A 15,422-nucleotide genomic window follows, 5' to 3' on the forward strand; every position below is an offset into this window, starting at 1 on the left:
TCGGGTCTTGTAGAGAGAAAACGCGATTATTGTGGTGGAATGCGATATCCCAGTGAGTCAAGTAAGAATAAAAAGAAGCGAAGTGTACTTTGAGGTTTGGACTATCTGCATCGGGCCAGACGTGATATTTCTCCTGGGAGAGCTTTGCCTGAGGAGAAACTCCTAACTTCCCTCCCATAGTCTTCTTCCCGAAATCGCTAAGCTTGTCTCACTAAAGGAAGGGCCGATCAATCACAAAGGCAAGAAGAGACAGGCATGTTGATTTCGACAGGCGCAGTGTGCGCCCACTTTGCTGGGACCTGCCTATCTGGCTAGAAAACGATGCTATTCCCACCTCTCGTTCTGTAGGCTGCCTACTGTCCAAGTGCTGTGCTCCTCTCTGTCCCCACCAACGAGATTTTTCGCTTCTTTAAGCCCGGATTGTCTTCGTCCTTCTTTTGCTTTCCGACATCAACAGGCACTGATCTCTGGTCTGCCTCCCAGCGAGGAAGGTTCGCCGAATTCTTCGACGTCTGTCTTTGTCTTGGTTACCAGGACTTTCGCAGACAAACCTTCCACATCTCTCTCCGCTAAGCACTAAAAGTATATCCTTCCCTTCAAACGTTTTATCGTGATCGTTCAGATCGGTTACTACAAAGACCTTGGTCAACATCGACCTATCGCGAGAAATGGCCACAAGCAAACTCACCCTCATGTGGTACCTTTAAAGCCCTTGACGCGAGCTCTTTCCCCTTCACCTACCACCCGAGTCCGTCATGCCAGGGACGAATACGCGAATCGCAGCTTCCTCCCGACACCGGCTTGACCTCGCGTCCATCTTCTAGGTGCCTTGCCTACCTCCCCGAGTCCAACGCCTCGATATCCCCGACCATGCAAGACAGCGATCTCCGCTCGACCGCAGATATAGTGCTTCCATGGAACCACAGTCAAAAGAGACGTGCGGTTGAGTTCGAACAGAGCGCCGCTAAGAGAAAATGTGCCCAACCGCCCTCTGGTGAGCGGCCTACCGAGTGCATAGCAGATGCCGGTCCAAACCTGATGCGGCCTCCTGTGGCACATGTAGGGCACCGACGAACCATGGCAGTCATGAACTTAGGTAGGACTCAAGTCTTTTTAACCTCCTGGGGACATCCGTTCTGTTTCGTGCAATGTTGGATACTGATCGTTAAGAAAAGATCTGAAAGCACGACCATCGAGGCTCACCCCGAGCCTATTCTTTCCTGAAGTCTCTTCCATCCGTGAGAGGTAGCCTGTCCCATATGTGTTTGTGGCTAACAAGAGCCACAGAAATGCTGTCCCTTAGCCGAGACCCGTCAGATATCAAGACCGAAACTCGTACTGGCTACGAACTCACGAAAATGACGGGTTTCCGAACCGACATGACCGTAAAGGAGAAGCTTTTTCTAGGGCTCGGCCACATGTTCCGCAAGGCGCTCGATTTCAATGCTCAGGTTCAACAAAACCCAGACCATCTGACATCGTTGTCTCGGAACGAGATCATGGCACGAGGTGGAATTCACCTGACCGATCGGGTCCTTGGCTTTCCATACGCTTTACAACAGGAAGGCCTTGCTCGTGAAGTGGAAACCAGAAACAGGATGTACGGGCTCTCCGCTATGGACACTACACTGGAGATAGGAGATGAGCCAAAGTACGACCCCTTCAAAGAGAGAAGACGACTTAGGGAGCACTTCTTGGCCAGGAATCCATTCGTGTAAGCTATAGACACACTGATGAATAGGTACAACAGCTGACAGTCAACAGCAAAGGTGCGCATGCGAGACTGGCGACAGTGCTACGGTCACATAACAAGAAGGTTCACACGATTCCTGGCCTCGTGACCCGACGACAAGCCGGCCAGATCATGAACATTGAATGGCGACAGGACTATGGTGGTATGGCAATGAACATGAGCTTCAGCGCATTTCAGGGCAGATCGATGGAGGCCAACGGGTATCGGAGGCGCAAAATACGGTGCCTGCACTTCCTGAGAGTAAATGACAAGGACCGGGCCTCTCTCGGGCCGCAGCTGGACACCGCCACAGCTAAAGACTACGGGGTTAATTACAGCACGGAGATGTTCTTACAGAATGGCGTGGATGGCAACCTATCCATGGTCGAGCTGGATATGTGAGTCAGCGGTCCCGTTTGTTGCGGGCGGAGAATTGACATTTTACTCCAGCACCGACGTCACCGGGAGAAAGCGCAGATGGGTGTGTATCGAGATAACTAAGCCTCTGGTCCAGGCCCACGGCCCAGTTCCTTCTGAGCTTGTACCGATGCCGCGTTCCTACCTCAAGATTGCCGCGCCGTCCGACAAGACGTCGGTGATGACGACCACGGAAGACTTTGATGCACGGCGGAAGCCGAGCCAGTCACCGCATCTGGGAAACTTTGAGAAACTCACGATTCGAGGCCCTGTGCGAACGGACAACGCAAACAAAGTGAGGCTGAGAATGTGCCGCGACGGCGTTCCGATTTTCGCGACTGGATCGAAAAGGGGCATATCCGACGCCAGTCGGATCGACGACTTCCTCTCCGCGAATAACGTCATCGGCCTGCCCTGGAAGGAGACTGACCGCCGAGTGAGCAACAATACCAAGAACATGCGGAAGCACGAGTTCTGGGAGCGATATCATTCGGCAGCGGAAACTGACAAGGCGCAGTGGATGTCACTCCAGGACGCCATGGCCAAAGACAACTGCGTCGTGGACATGACATTTGAGGGGGAGTGGGATGAGGTTAGTTCACGCGTGCATGAACCGCGAGTTACATGGACGCCCGAGGTGCCGCCGCAGACAGGACTATCTCTGTTCGTGCCTCCGTTCCGGCCGCAAGGACGCGTTAATGGCAGCAGTCGTCGTACTGGAAGTTCCGGGCTGCGCAATGAATTGCAGTTGTAGGTTGCCTCTCTCGACTGTCAAGGATTGACAGGGCCCGATTAATGGGCCAGGTGTTTGTTCGGGAGAATAACCCGTATTCGTTTTATCATAGACGAAGGAAGGGAGGTCGGGCAAGGTCAGCGGGCAAGGAATCTGGCTTTTCAATATCTGGGCTGGGAGCAGGCAATGCCACGGCAAAGCGGCGAGAAGAAAATACAATTAGGTAGAGTTTACACAATAATGACAATTTGCGACTGAACACGATCATGCTGTTTGCTTTCTCAACGCAGTTTCGATAATTGTCTAAGTAAGGCAGGCCATCATAGAATATGAACCTCACAAGTCTCAGTACTAGCAACTGTCAGACCTACCTCATAGTACACGTGATTCTCCCGATTATACGATCAAACATAATGAGATGCTACTGCTGCGCTCCTGCCGAGATAGATTGCTGCTGTAATTGACTGCCTAAATATGCCTGTTGTAGTAGTAGTGCCTTGATAATATGACCAAAGTGCTTCGGGAAGCAATATGCACAACAATTGGGTAAGGCGTACCAATCAGTGCTGGGTACCTAGGTACGTAGGTACCTACGTGCCTACCTACCTAGACAGAAAAGATAGGGTACTTTCTGGAAGGGTTTCACTCGCAGCATGTCCCCGGTGAAGACGGGAAATGGTTCCGCCGCGCTCCAGCTTCATCCCGCCAAAAAATGAACCCGCCTAGCGAACTTTTTAGAAGCCCGGTGCATTAGGAGCAGCAGCAGCAGCAGCAGCAGCAACAACACCCCCGCCATCTCCACGATTTCCTTTGCACCGGTGAAGCTCCTCGCCGAAACACACTCCCCAGACGACACCAGTTTTTTATCAAGCCATCGGAACCGTCGTTGCCCATCATGCAGGCTCCTGTAGTGGTCATGAGTACGGCAGCCCCTCCTTCCCCCCAGAGCTCGGCAAGCTACCCCCAGTATCACGAATGCTAACCACCATCTCCAGACACCCAAAGCGGTGAACGGCAGACGGGTCGCAAGGCCCAGCTGTCCAACATCGCGGCAGCCAAGACGTACGATATCCTCTCGAGCTATCACTGAACACCGCTGACCCCGCCGCCAGTGTCGCCGACATTATTCGATCATGCCTTGGCCCCAAGGCCATGTTGAAGATGCTCTTGGACCCCATGGGCGGTATCGTTCTGACCAATGACGGCCACGCCATCCTCAGAGAGATCGAGGTCTCGCACCCCGCAGCAAAGAGCATGATCGAGCTCTCCCGGACACAAGATGAGGAGGTCGGTGATGGCACAACGACGGTCATCATCCTGGGTAAGACAAGACCTCTTGACCCATCGCTTATAAAGCACGACTGACCCGTACAGCTGGTGAGATGCTCGCGCAGTCTCTGCCCCAGCTGGAGCGCAACATCCACCCCGTCCAGATTATCGCTGCATTCCGCCGGGCGCTCAAGGATGCCCTCGAGATCGTCGACGACATCTCCCTTCCTATCGACGTCAACGACGACAAGGCTATGCGCGGCTTGATCTCCTCTTCCATCGGCACCAAGTTCGTCTCGAGATGGTCCGACTTGATGTGCGATCTGGCTCTCCGCGCAGTCCGCACCGTCACCTGGGAGGCCGGCAACGGAAAGACCGAGGTTGACATCAAACGGTACGCGCGTGTGGAGAAGGTACCCGGTGGCGAGATCGAGGACAGCAGGGTGCTGGACGGTGTCATGCTCAACAAGGACATCACCCACCCTAAGATGCGCCGGAGAATAGAGAACCCCAGAATCGTTCTGCTCGACTGCCCCCTCGAGTACAAGAAGGGCGAGTCGCAAACCAACATTGAGATTTCCAAGGAGGAGGACTGGAACCGTATCCTGCAGATCGAGGAGGAGCAGGTCAAGTCTATGTGCGAGACTATCCTGGCTCTGAAGCCGGACCTGGTCATCACCGAAAAGGGCGTCTCAGGTGAGTCGAGTATTGCATTTGAAGGGCACGGCTAACAGATAGAAGACCTCGCCCAGCACTACTTCATGAAGGCCAATGTCACAGCCCTCCGCCGAGTCCGCAAGACGGACAACAACAGAATAGCGAGAGCGACGGGTGCTACCATTGTCAACCGTGTTGACGATCTTCAGGACTCTGACGTCGGCACGCTCTGCGGGCTGTTCGAGATTGAGAAGATTGGCGATGAGTACTTTACCTTCCTCACCAAGTGCAAGAACCCCAAGGCCTGCACAGTCCTTCTCCGCGGGCCGTCCAAGGATGTGCTCAACGAGATCGAGCGCAACTTGCAGGACGCCATGGGCGTTGCCCGCAATGTTATGTTCAACCCCAGACTGTCTCCCGGTGGAGGTGCCACTGAGATGGCCGTCTCCGTGCGGTTGAGCCAGCTCGCCAAGGGCGTCGAGGGTGTCCAGCAGTGGCCGTACAAGGCCGTGGCCGACGCGCTCGAGGTTATCCCCCGTACTCTCGTCCAGAACGCCGGTGCCAGCCCTGTCAGAGTGCTGACGGACCTCCGTGCCAAACATGCCGAGGGCAAGCATTCTTGGGGTATCAACGGTGACTCCGGCGTTGTTGCGGACATGAAGGAATATGGCGTCTGGGAGCCCGAAGCCATCAAGTTGCAGAGCATCAAGACGGCCATTGAGGTATGTTCTACATTGTCTACCGACTTTAAGTTTGCGTACAACACTAACACTCACGCAGTCCGCCTGTTTGCTCCTCAGAGTAGACGACATTTGCAGCGCGAGAAAGGCGGCGCAAATGGGCAACGGCCTCCACGGCGGCGACGAATAAGAGCCTGATGAAGTCAGTCGGATTGGTATTTCGGGACGAAGGGATGGTGAAGGAGAAAAAAAGGTCATACCCTGTACGAAGGCATAGACATGGATTAGAAATTACCTAGACGACAAATTCTCGGGATCAAGTTGCTCATGTGCTGTTTTGTTCAACTGCATTCCTCCCGCCTTAGGCCTGTCGACTGCCCCGCCTGTCAGTCGGACCCACTCTGGTGGTGTTTAGGCTGATGTTATTTTTGTATTTTTGGACACGCCAAGCTCATGTTCGGGCTCCAACCTCAATCATCATCGTGGATGACGAGCCCGGCAGACGAAGCAGCCCCTGGTGTCGCGGTGCCTGCGCCTTTGCTTCCTCCATTCGCGTCCTTGGCGTCGTCGGCCTTGACTGTCGGCGCCGTCACCTTGACGATAGGGGCAGCACCGCCAGCCCCCGTTGCGGCCGGCCCCCTTTTCCCTTTTTGCTTCTTCTTTTCCCTCTTCTCACGGTTCTTCCTCGTGCGCTCCTCGTCGCGGGCGGCGCGCTCGGCCTTTTGACGCTCGAATTCTTCGTTCGCCTTTTCTTGCTTGACCTCCTCGTCCATGGCGCGCAGGCGGTCGTACTCGCGGCGGCGGCTGGCCTTGTAGACGTGGAACTCGCCGGAGCCCGCGCCGGCGCTGGAGCCCTGAACGTTGGTGACGATCTCGGGCGGCGCGGCGACGGCGCGCTTGGCGACGGCTCCGGGGGCGGGCGGGAGGCGGATCTCCTGGTCGGGCTTAGAGAAGAGGGACTCGAGGTGTTTGGCATGCTCGGTGACAGGCGTCAGGGCGCGCTTCTTTGTCGGGCGACGCGAGCGCGGGTCGGCCGAGGTGGGGATCGATTCGGGGCCCTCTCCGGACATAGTGCTCTGTGGCCGGCCGGACGACGCTCTGTGTGTTGCCTAGGTCGGGAAGTTTGAGTGGATAGACTGACTGGTTCTGCGGTGGGGGTGCGGCGGCGGTCGTGTTGAGATTGGCGTCGTATGATCGTGGGATGAGGCTGGATGCGGAATGGGCCGATTCGGGAAGAGGAACGGAGGTGTGGTTCTATGCTGTGGAATACAGCTGTCCGTATGATGGACGCGCCGCTTAGGCTCTGATTACTTGATGGTGACTGATGTCTACTGCGGAATTCCCAGAGATCGCGAGATGAGGCGCAGACAGTAGTGAGTGTGGAAACGGCGAAGATTGGCGCGCAGAGTCGTCGTGGTTCGTTGCTGGGAGCGGTTGGTCGGACGGCGGCTACGAGAGCTCCGGGTGGAGGCGGCATGCAGGCAGCTGCTGGAATGGTTGCTTCTGTACGGGGTACTACGCAGGTACCTAGGTAGCTAGCTACCTACCTGTGTATTGGAAAAAGGCTGAGGCTACTGTGTGGAATGATTGGAGTGATGGGTGGGTGAAGTGGGGAAAACCATCGAATGACGGTGGTGCTTGGAATGGGCGGTTCTGGACAACGCGTCTATCAGAGCATGCAGGCAGCATACAAGTATGGTGCAGACCACGCCAGAAAAGGATGCGGGTTGGCGGCGCACAAGGTTTACAGGGTTGCACTGTGGTTGTCCGGCGGCAAGAAGTGGACGCAATGGACAACAATCACATGAGAGACAAGCAGGAAGGCAGGAAGGGAAGACGAAACGGTTGAGTGAGGTGCAGCAGGCAAACATCCAACAGAATCCCTGCAGCTGTCATTCGCTGTTTGCAATTCAGTGACTTTGGCCTCGCCCTGATGAGTCTATGATACCACGGCAAAAATAAATAGAAGGCAGAAAAAGACATAAAAGGCAAAAAAGCCACCCAGAATGACTGCCGCCGCCGCACCGGGTGGGGCCGACAGCCTCGCCGCGGATCGGAGGGTCGGTGCGCCAATCAGGGGCTAAGCATTCCCTGTCTCAAGCCGCCAGCCCAAGCCCTGCCTTTGGCGTCTGGTTGGCTGATACGTTCGTTGAGATCCCCCGATGTACCCCGCTGGAGAGCAACTCTTTGGGAAATGGATGGCCCGGGCCCAGGGGGAGAGAGGAGGGGCGTTGGAATGCGGCCGGCCATGCTCCCGGGGCAAAAAAAAGATGACAGGGCTTCGGGTTCCAAGACTGTGTGTGGGCGTTTGGACAGCATGGGGTCCTTTCTACATGAGGAGTCACCATGCCATCCCCATTGCCATGCCACCAAAGCGGCGGCCAAAAATACCTGGCACACGGGGGGCAACACGCCGTCGATTGATGTACACACCAATCTGCCTATTGCGGCTCCCCAGTCATATGCACACTAATAGACCAAACCGCCTGTGACTGCATTCCATCCCATTTGAGCAACTCCTTGCTACACCATAGTACGCCTTGCGTTCCTTGCACCTCCAAACTCAACCCATCTCAACCTGCTCAACCCGTTGGCCGGAAATACTAAAGCAGGCACCACCCCTCGCTGCCCCAAGGTTAAGGTTAGCATTAACCGACACACATACAACGGCAGCCCCATCCCAACGTCTGCGCTGCTGTCCGTCTACGGGTTTCTGCCCGTTGCTTTGCCCCGCCTCATTCCTCTTACCAGACACTTCCCGGTCAGCAAGGCCCTCAACGCTACACTCTGCCATCTTTGAGTTTGCTGGGCTCTGCCCTGGATGCTACCCGAGCAATAAGACGCCGCCGGCTCCCACTCCATCACTGTTCGCGCCTTCACAGTCGCAGTCTCTTGGCGCCGATTACAATTCACAACAGACATCATGGCTAAACCGAGGCTCATCATCCTCATCCGACACGCCCAGTCCGAGGGCAACAGTATGCCCCTCTGCTCTTCTGCCATCTGCTCGTTCTCTCGGCTAACCCTGTCCTTAAGAGAATCGCGAAATCCACCAGACCATCCCCGACCACCGAGTAAAGCTCACACAAGACGGCTGGCAACAAGCCTACGACGCCGGACGCCGCCTGCGCAAGCTGCTCCGTGCCGATGACACCCTTCACTTCTTCACCTCTCCCTATCGCCGCACCCGCGAGACGACCGAAGGCATTCTGTCAACTCTGACGTCCGACGAGGAGGACCCCTCGCCCTTTAAGCGCTCCAATATCAAGGTTTACGAGGAGCCCCGCCTGCGTGAGCAGGACTTCGGCAACTTCCAGCCCTGCTCTGCCGAGATGGAGCGCATGTGGCAGGAGCGCGCCGACTACGGTCACTTCTTCTACCGCATTCCTAATGGCGAGAGCGCCGCAGACGCCTACGACAGAGTTAGCGGCTTCAACGAGAGTCTGTGGCGCCAGTTTGGCGAGAACGACTTTGCCAGCGTTTGCGTTTTGGGTGAGTTGCCCGTTCATGTGTGCAGTGCGCGTGCTAACCGCCCAGTCACCCACGGCCTTATGTCCCGCGTCTTCCTGATGAAGTGGTATCACTTCACCGTCGAGTACTTCGAAGATCTGCGTAACGTCAACCATTGCGAGTTCCTCTTGATGCGCAAGCAGGAAGAGAGTGGCAAATACATACTTGAAAACAAACTCCGCACTTGGTCGGAACTGCGTAAGGAGCGGGCCCTGATCAAGGAGAAGGAGGACAAGGAACGGGGCGAAGAGGAAAGGCCAGCCAAGGATGCCAAGGCGGGGACTCTCCTCGAACGCAGTAAGACCTTCATCGTCACGCGGCGCTGGGGTGGCTGTCCTAACGGGTGTAACCATAAGAGCCACTACCAGAGGCGTGACGACCTGGAAGTTCTCCGCCAGACGGATGAGATCACCTCCAACGGGACAACAGGCACCATTCACTCCTCCCGGCGACAGTCGCCTGCCCCCCGGAGACCGATCAAGCGGTGCGAGCAGGGCTACACATCGGACGAAGGAACCGACGGAGACAGCCGGCCACCGCAGATTGACGTCACCCGAGCCCGGCAGGAGATCGTCTCGTCGCCTGACGGCACGCCATCCTTCATCTCCGCCGAGGACCGCCTGCGGAGTATGATCTCGCCACATCTCCATGTCGGTCGCGATTTTGGAGGTACATACTCCGGCCGTACGTCGATCGCTGGTAGCGATACGGACTCGTCGGAGGAGGACGGTCACCGGCCTGAGATCACCACCGTCACCAAAATCAGGGTCATCTCCAATGTGGAGACTATTGAAGAGACGAATAGTAGCATCAACAGTCTCGTAAGTCCGGCCACCGGGATTGCGACGCCGACCACGGAGGACGAGCAGCCCGACAAGAGCGATCGCAATGGGATACGAAATGGCGCGCGGGCCAACCGTCTTGGTGACACCCACAGTAGCGATCTGGGCTCTGAGGCAGACGAAGACGACCTTGCTCAAGCCGAAAAGGAGGATAGGAGTATTCAAGGAAGCGTTTATTGATCGGTTAACGGCGTCAGACGGTCACTGGGATTAGGCCTAGTGTGTTTCCTTGGGCGCATCCGGATTAGGGGACCGCGGCCTGTGCAGGATACGCAGTCTGCTCACGAAATGAAGTGCATGCATGGACGGGACTTGACTGGCGCGAGATCACTACATCGACGGCGCCTTGTGTTTTCAAGTCTGTTTGGATTACGATATGAGGAGGATATACCTAGATTGCACGGCGCGAATAGACCAAAAAGGCAGATACGTAAATGCCAACCAAGAATGGAATTTATTTTATTTTTATTTGTTGGGCTCCGGTGTGTGGTATGGGCATCGCTGACCCTCCCGTGACCTTTTATCTGGTGCCTGCAACGGCCAGGATCCGAATCTGCGCTGTGCGGATATCACGAGCTGGTCGCCGCCTATTCCTCGTGGCTTGGTAAGTTGTGACATCCTCCTCCTTGGTAACATCCAGCCAGCTGTAGGCGACGGGATGGGGGGCCGCATGCCACAAAAGAACAAAAGGTCGGACTCAAGCCTGTGGGTGACGTTTCCGAACCCCCCAAAAGACAGGGGAAGACTTCCGTAACCGTGTGTGCCCTTTTCCTCCTCTGATTTTTCTTCATGGGAAGGAGGAGGGAGGGGTTTGTGGCGAGAAGACTGCACCTTGCTTGGCCAATGCCTGTAGTTCCCGTTCCCGAGGTACTTAGGCGGGTTTTCGTGCACGTACATTCATTCATCCACCCACAGAAGCCGAGTGATGGAGTTATGGCAGGGGCCGAAGGTAGGCCACCAGGAAATAGTTACATCACGGGGCACGGCGACAGAGACAAGAACATAAACGTATAAAATTGCTCTCAGCACGCAAAGTACATAGTAAATGGTTCCCTAGGCGGCGCCGTCTTCTTCTATCCGCCTAGGCTTTCTTCTGTGTGGTATATCTAGGATGCTTTGCCTTTCCGCCCGACTGTTGTAACTCGCACAATCCCTCCACCACAGGGAGGGCGTGTGTGGTATTACTCCTGTTTAATTTACAATTGTACAAGGAAGGCAAACGCTCCCACGGTTCTCTCACCCTGTCCATACCCATCTTTTAAATTTCTTCCCATCGCCCGCTTGTCATGTCTGTGTAGTATTGTTTGTCGTCTACTCGCCCTTCAGCTTGTCCTGCTTGACAGAGAAGGCCATCTCCAGGAACTCCTGCTCCTCCTTGTTGTGCAGACCCTTGTTACCAGCAGCAACGGAAGCGCTGGGGCCACGACCGGCGTACATGACATGCTTGCGGTCGTGGTGCTCAGTGTTGTTGAGCAGGGTCTCGAGGCGAGGCTGAGTGAAGCTCCATGCACCAGCGTTGAGAGGCTCCTCCTGGCACCAAACGATGGTCTTGGCGTTGGGGTACTGGTCCAGGTTCTCCTTCAGTTGTTGCCAAGGGAAGGGGTTGAGCTGCTCGAGGCGGGTGAAAGCAACGTTGTCGATCTTGTTGTCGGCACGGTACTTGGACAGAGTAGCCCAGACCTGACCAGAGCAGAGAATGACACGGTCGATCTCCTCCTTGGGCTTAATGGCACCGGTCTCGTGCTCGGGGTCAGGAATGATCCAGCGGAAGTGGGAGTCTGCACTGAACTCCTCAATGTTGGAGCGAGCCAGAGGGTGACGGAGCAAAGCCTTGGAGAAGAAGATGATGAGAGCTAGGTAATGTTAGCGGTCGGAAACAAGAATGGGTGCGCTGGGTTGCATGACGAGAACTTACGCTTGCGGAATTGACGGTGCATCTGTCTACGGAGAACGTGGAACAGGTTGGAGGGGCTCGTCATATAGGCGACCTGCATATTGCAGTCCTGGTGCTGACGCTCCAGCTTATCAGGAGAAGGGAAGACGCGGGGGTCCTCGTTGCTCAGTTGCAACCACCTCTCCAGGCGGCCGGAAGAGTGCTCGGGACCCTGGCCGTCATAGCCGTGGGGGAGAGACACGACGAGGCCGGTTCTCTGCATCCACTTGGCCTCGCCAGAGGCGATGAACTGATCAATGATGCACTGTGCGTTGTTGGCGAAGTCACCGAACTGAGCCTCCCACATGACCAGGGCGTTGGGTGAAGACAAAGAGTAGCCGTACTCGAAGCCAAGGGCGCCAAACTCGCTCAGAGAAGAGTTGGAGATGACGAACTTGCCCTGGTCCTTGCTGACGTGCTGGAGAGGGGTGTGGGTGTCCTCGGTCTCCTGGTCGTGGAAGACGGCGTGGCGCTGGGAGAAGGTTCCGCGCTCGACATCCTGACCGGAAACACGGACGTGGTGGCCCTCCGTGACGAGGGAACCGAACGCAAGGGCCTCAGCAGTGGGGAAGTCAATGTTCTTGCCCTCGACGACAGACTTGGTGCGGTTTGACAGGATACGCTTCAGGTTGCGATGAGCATGGAATCCCTCAGGGGTGCTGCCAATGACCTCTCCGAGATGGTTCAGGGTCTTGAGGTCAACGCTGGTCTCGTGGTGAGGGAGGACCTCGGTGGCAAGCTCCTTGGGAGACTTGAAGCCATTCCAGGCGGACGTGGTCCATTCCTTGGAAGTGGGCTGGTAGTCCTTAGACTTGGAAAAGCTCTCCTCCAGCATGCCCCAGACCCACTGTTTGTGCTCTTCGATGTCCTCCTTCGTGAAGCTGCCGTCTTCGAGGAGCTTGTTGACGTAGATGGAGATCTGAGACTCGTGGTCCTGAATGCGCTTGTACATGAGGGGCTGGGTGAAAGAAGGCTGGTCCGTCTCGTTGTGGCCGTGCTTACGGTAGCAGACCAAGTCGATAATGACGTCCTGCTGGAACTCAGCGCGCCAGTCGGCGGCCATCTGGCACACGAAGTTCACGGCCTCAACATCGTCGGCGTTGACGTGGAAGACAGGGGCGTCGATGGCCTTGGCGATGTCGGTACAGTAGGCGGTAGAACGAGCGAAACGAGGATCGGTAGTAAAACCGATCTGATTGTTGACAACCAGGTGAATGGTACCACCGGTGGAGAAGGCAGGCAAAGAGTGGAATCCGAGACACTCGTAGACGACACCCTGGGCGGCGAAGGCGGCATCTCCGTGGAGCAATACGCCCATGGCGGTGCGGTGGGTCTTCTCATCGTTATTGTAGTGCTGGATGGCGCGGGTCTTGCCGAGCACGACAGGGTCTTCGGCCTCCAAGTGAGAAGGGTTGGCCACGAGGGAGAGCTGGACGCGCTTGCCGGAGGGCGTAGGGCGCTCGAAGTTCATACCGAGGTGGTACTTGACGTCACCAGAGCCTTCGTCTTCAGCGCCGGCAGTTCCGGCGAACTCGCTGAAGATGGACTCGTTGGGCTTTCTAACGACATTGCTGAGAACGTTGAGGCGACCGCGGTGAGGCATGCCAATGACAATATCCTTAACGCCATAATCAACGCTGCGGTCGATCAAAGCTTTCATACCGGGGACGAGAGTCTCGCAACCTTCGAGACCGAAGCGCTTGTCGTTAGGGTATTTTGTGGCAAGGAAGGATTCGAAACTAGAACTCCAGATGAGACGGTCGAGGATGCGGCGCTTCTCGTCGATTGAGTACTTGAACGGCTGGGGAACCTCAATGCGCTCGCGCAGCCAGTCGCACTTTTCTCTGTCGGGAATGTGGATAAACTCGATACCGTAGGCACCGCAATAGATCTTTTCGCAGGCGTCAATGATCTCGCGGAGAGTCATCTTCTCGCGGCCATCCTTCTTGAAGCGCGGGAGGATGCCGGGGCCAAGCTCGTACTCAGCATCGAGGTCCTTCTCGGAGAATTGGTAGTGCTCGAGGCTGAGCTCCTTGGGCTTGATGTTGCCGAAGCCTGCGGACTCGTTGCGGATGCCCAAGGGGTCAATGTTGGCCTTGTGGTGACCGCGTGCCTGATAGGCGCGGACGAGGAGCTGAACCTTCAAGTGGTTGGTGATCTCTGAGCCCTGACCGAGGCCGGCGGCAATGCCTGGGACACCACCAGTAGCACCAGGGACCAGAGAGGGAGGAGGAGTGAAGGCTTGGGCGATGGGCATATCGCCGTTCTCCATGTTCTTGAAGTAGACCTGCCATGAGACGTGAACGCTCTTGGGGTCCTGCTTCCACTGCATGTACATCTCATCGATGTAGTTGGCAGTGTTGCCCGACAGGAAGTTGTCGTTGGGGTTAGGGGCGGAGTCGGTCGCGCTCGCATAGTGACGTTGGCCGGTCAGGGCCAGGGGACGACGGGCAGCGGCGAGCTTCCTCGACGAAGTTCGCGACGCGATAGTCGAGAAGCATGATTGCGAGGTTGTAGGTTTCGAGGCATGAAGCACCCGGGTGCCAGCTCTACACACAGAGCTTCGCAACATGGTGGCGGATAGGGGGGATGAGGAGGAAGTTAGTAAACAGGAAGAACATGGAAAAGGAAGAATACACAAAAGGACGGAACTTTGTCGGTCCTCGGGAGAGGGAGGTCGGGTTTGTACGGGCCTGCGGCAAATCTGGCAGACTGGCCTGGGGACGGGTGGAGAAAAAATGTAGCTGTCGTATCCTGGTCAGGCGCAGTGATTGGCTCACGTGATTGGGAAAGAATACAGTACATCTCGCCTTTGATTCGGCCGCGGGAGCTGTCAGCTGGGTAAAAATGGAGCTGCCTGACACAACGAGAGAAGTCTCTCAAGGCGCTGATGTTTGCGTCCTGCTCAAAGCAAGGGGGGAGTGGTGGTTGGATGAGGATCCCTTGAGCTGCCCAAAAGCCGATCAAGCCCGCATTATATAACCCCCAGCGTTGCCCATAGAGGTTATTCCCAACTTTCTGCAAGTCATGGCTCACTTAAACGCTAGACATCATGGTATTTATCAAGGTGTTACAGCAGACAGTAACTGCTGGTAAGTTTGTGGTTAAAAGGGTGTTTTTTTCGCCGATGACTCAGGCCGTTGGTTGGGGCCAATAAAGGCCAAGCGAAAGTGCTTGTCCACAACGACTCGACTGCTCTGGCGGCGTCGGCTTGTCGCCCAACTGTGGCTAGGCACAACCAAGTTACCAGGGAAGGAAAGTCTCTCATAGGCCCTCGGACAGGACGCAGCCTGCAGCCTAACTGGTCAAGCACCGGTGGACAATCGCATTCTATTGCTTGGGTACCCGCAACATATCCCATGCGTCCTTTGCCCTCGTTCCCGGATATCTCAGTCGCTTGATTTCCATGTTTTCCAAAACCAATGTCAGGTAGTCAGGCATCAGCCCTCTAATCTCCCTCATTACCGTGCTTCTACCCGTCTCAAGTCGTGTCCGTCTGTGCCTGTATCAGTCTCTGGGTGTGGCTGCACTTTGTCCGGCCCTTTTCGCAACAAGACAGACTGAGCGCAGCACTGGACCCTTCTGCAACTTTATTAGACCCTAAATACCTGGACCTGGAGCCACCCACCTTGTACGGATACAGAACAGT

The 15,422-nt window shown here is 55.9% G+C and overlaps 5 protein-coding genes across 5 annotated transcripts; 3 read left to right on the forward strand and 2 right to left on the reverse strand.

Moving 5' to 3' along the window:
- Positions 1 to 1,289: 1,289 nt before the first annotated feature.
- Positions 1,290 to 2,903, forward strand: CH63R_12871 (T-complex protein 1 subunit gamma; the record flags this gene model as incomplete). Its single annotated transcript, XM_018307845.1, has 3 exons — positions 1,290 to 1,714; positions 1,765 to 2,130; positions 2,183 to 2,903. The coding sequence occupies 3 exons, from the start codon at positions 1,290 to 1,292 to the stop codon at positions 2,901 to 2,903; spliced, it is 1,512 nt and encodes a 503-aa protein (XP_018152262.1).
- An 874-nt stretch (positions 2,904 to 3,777) lies between these two features.
- On the forward strand, positions 3,778 to 5,678 carry CH63R_12872 (T-complex protein 1 subunit gamma; the record flags this gene model as incomplete). Its single annotated transcript, XM_018307846.1, has 6 exons — positions 3,778 to 3,802; positions 3,878 to 3,944; positions 3,995 to 4,203; positions 4,257 to 4,847; positions 4,893 to 5,530; positions 5,589 to 5,678. The coding sequence occupies 6 exons, from the start codon at positions 3,778 to 3,780 to the stop codon at positions 5,676 to 5,678; spliced, it is 1,620 nt and encodes a 539-aa protein (XP_018152263.1).
- Positions 5,679 to 5,958: 280 nt separating this feature from the next.
- Positions 5,959 to 6,558, reverse strand: CH63R_12873 (Duf1168 domain protein; the record flags this gene model as incomplete). Its single annotated transcript, XM_018307847.1, has 1 exon — positions 5,959 to 6,558. One exon carries the CDS (start codon positions 6,556 to 6,558, stop codon positions 5,959 to 5,961), a length of 600 nt encoding a protein of 199 aa, XP_018152264.1.
- A 1,853-nt stretch (positions 6,559 to 8,411) lies between these two features.
- CH63R_12874 (Phosphoglycerate mutase) lies at positions 8,412 to 10,020 on the forward strand (the record flags this gene model as incomplete). Its single annotated transcript, XM_018307848.1, has 2 exons — positions 8,412 to 8,466; positions 8,525 to 10,020. The coding sequence occupies 2 exons, from the start codon at positions 8,412 to 8,414 to the stop codon at positions 10,018 to 10,020; spliced, it is 1,551 nt and encodes a 516-aa protein (XP_018152265.1).
- A 1,131-nt stretch (positions 10,021 to 11,151) lies between these two features.
- On the reverse strand, positions 11,152 to 14,345 carry CH63R_12875 (Oxoglutarate dehydrogenase; the record flags this gene model as incomplete). The annotated part of the gene is made up of 2 exons (XM_018307849.1): positions 11,152 to 11,693; positions 11,756 to 14,345. The coding sequence occupies 2 exons, from the start codon at positions 14,343 to 14,345 to the stop codon at positions 11,152 to 11,154; spliced, it is 3,132 nt and encodes a 1,043-aa protein (XP_018152266.1).
- Positions 14,346 to 15,422: the final 1,077 nt, after the last annotated feature.

Source organism: Colletotrichum higginsianum, chromosome 9, assembly GCF_001672515.1.
Source record: "Colletotrichum higginsianum IMI 349063 chromosome 9, whole genome shotgun sequence".
Lineage (NCBI taxonomy): Eukaryota > Fungi > Ascomycota > Sordariomycetes > Glomerellales > Glomerellaceae > Colletotrichum > Colletotrichum higginsianum.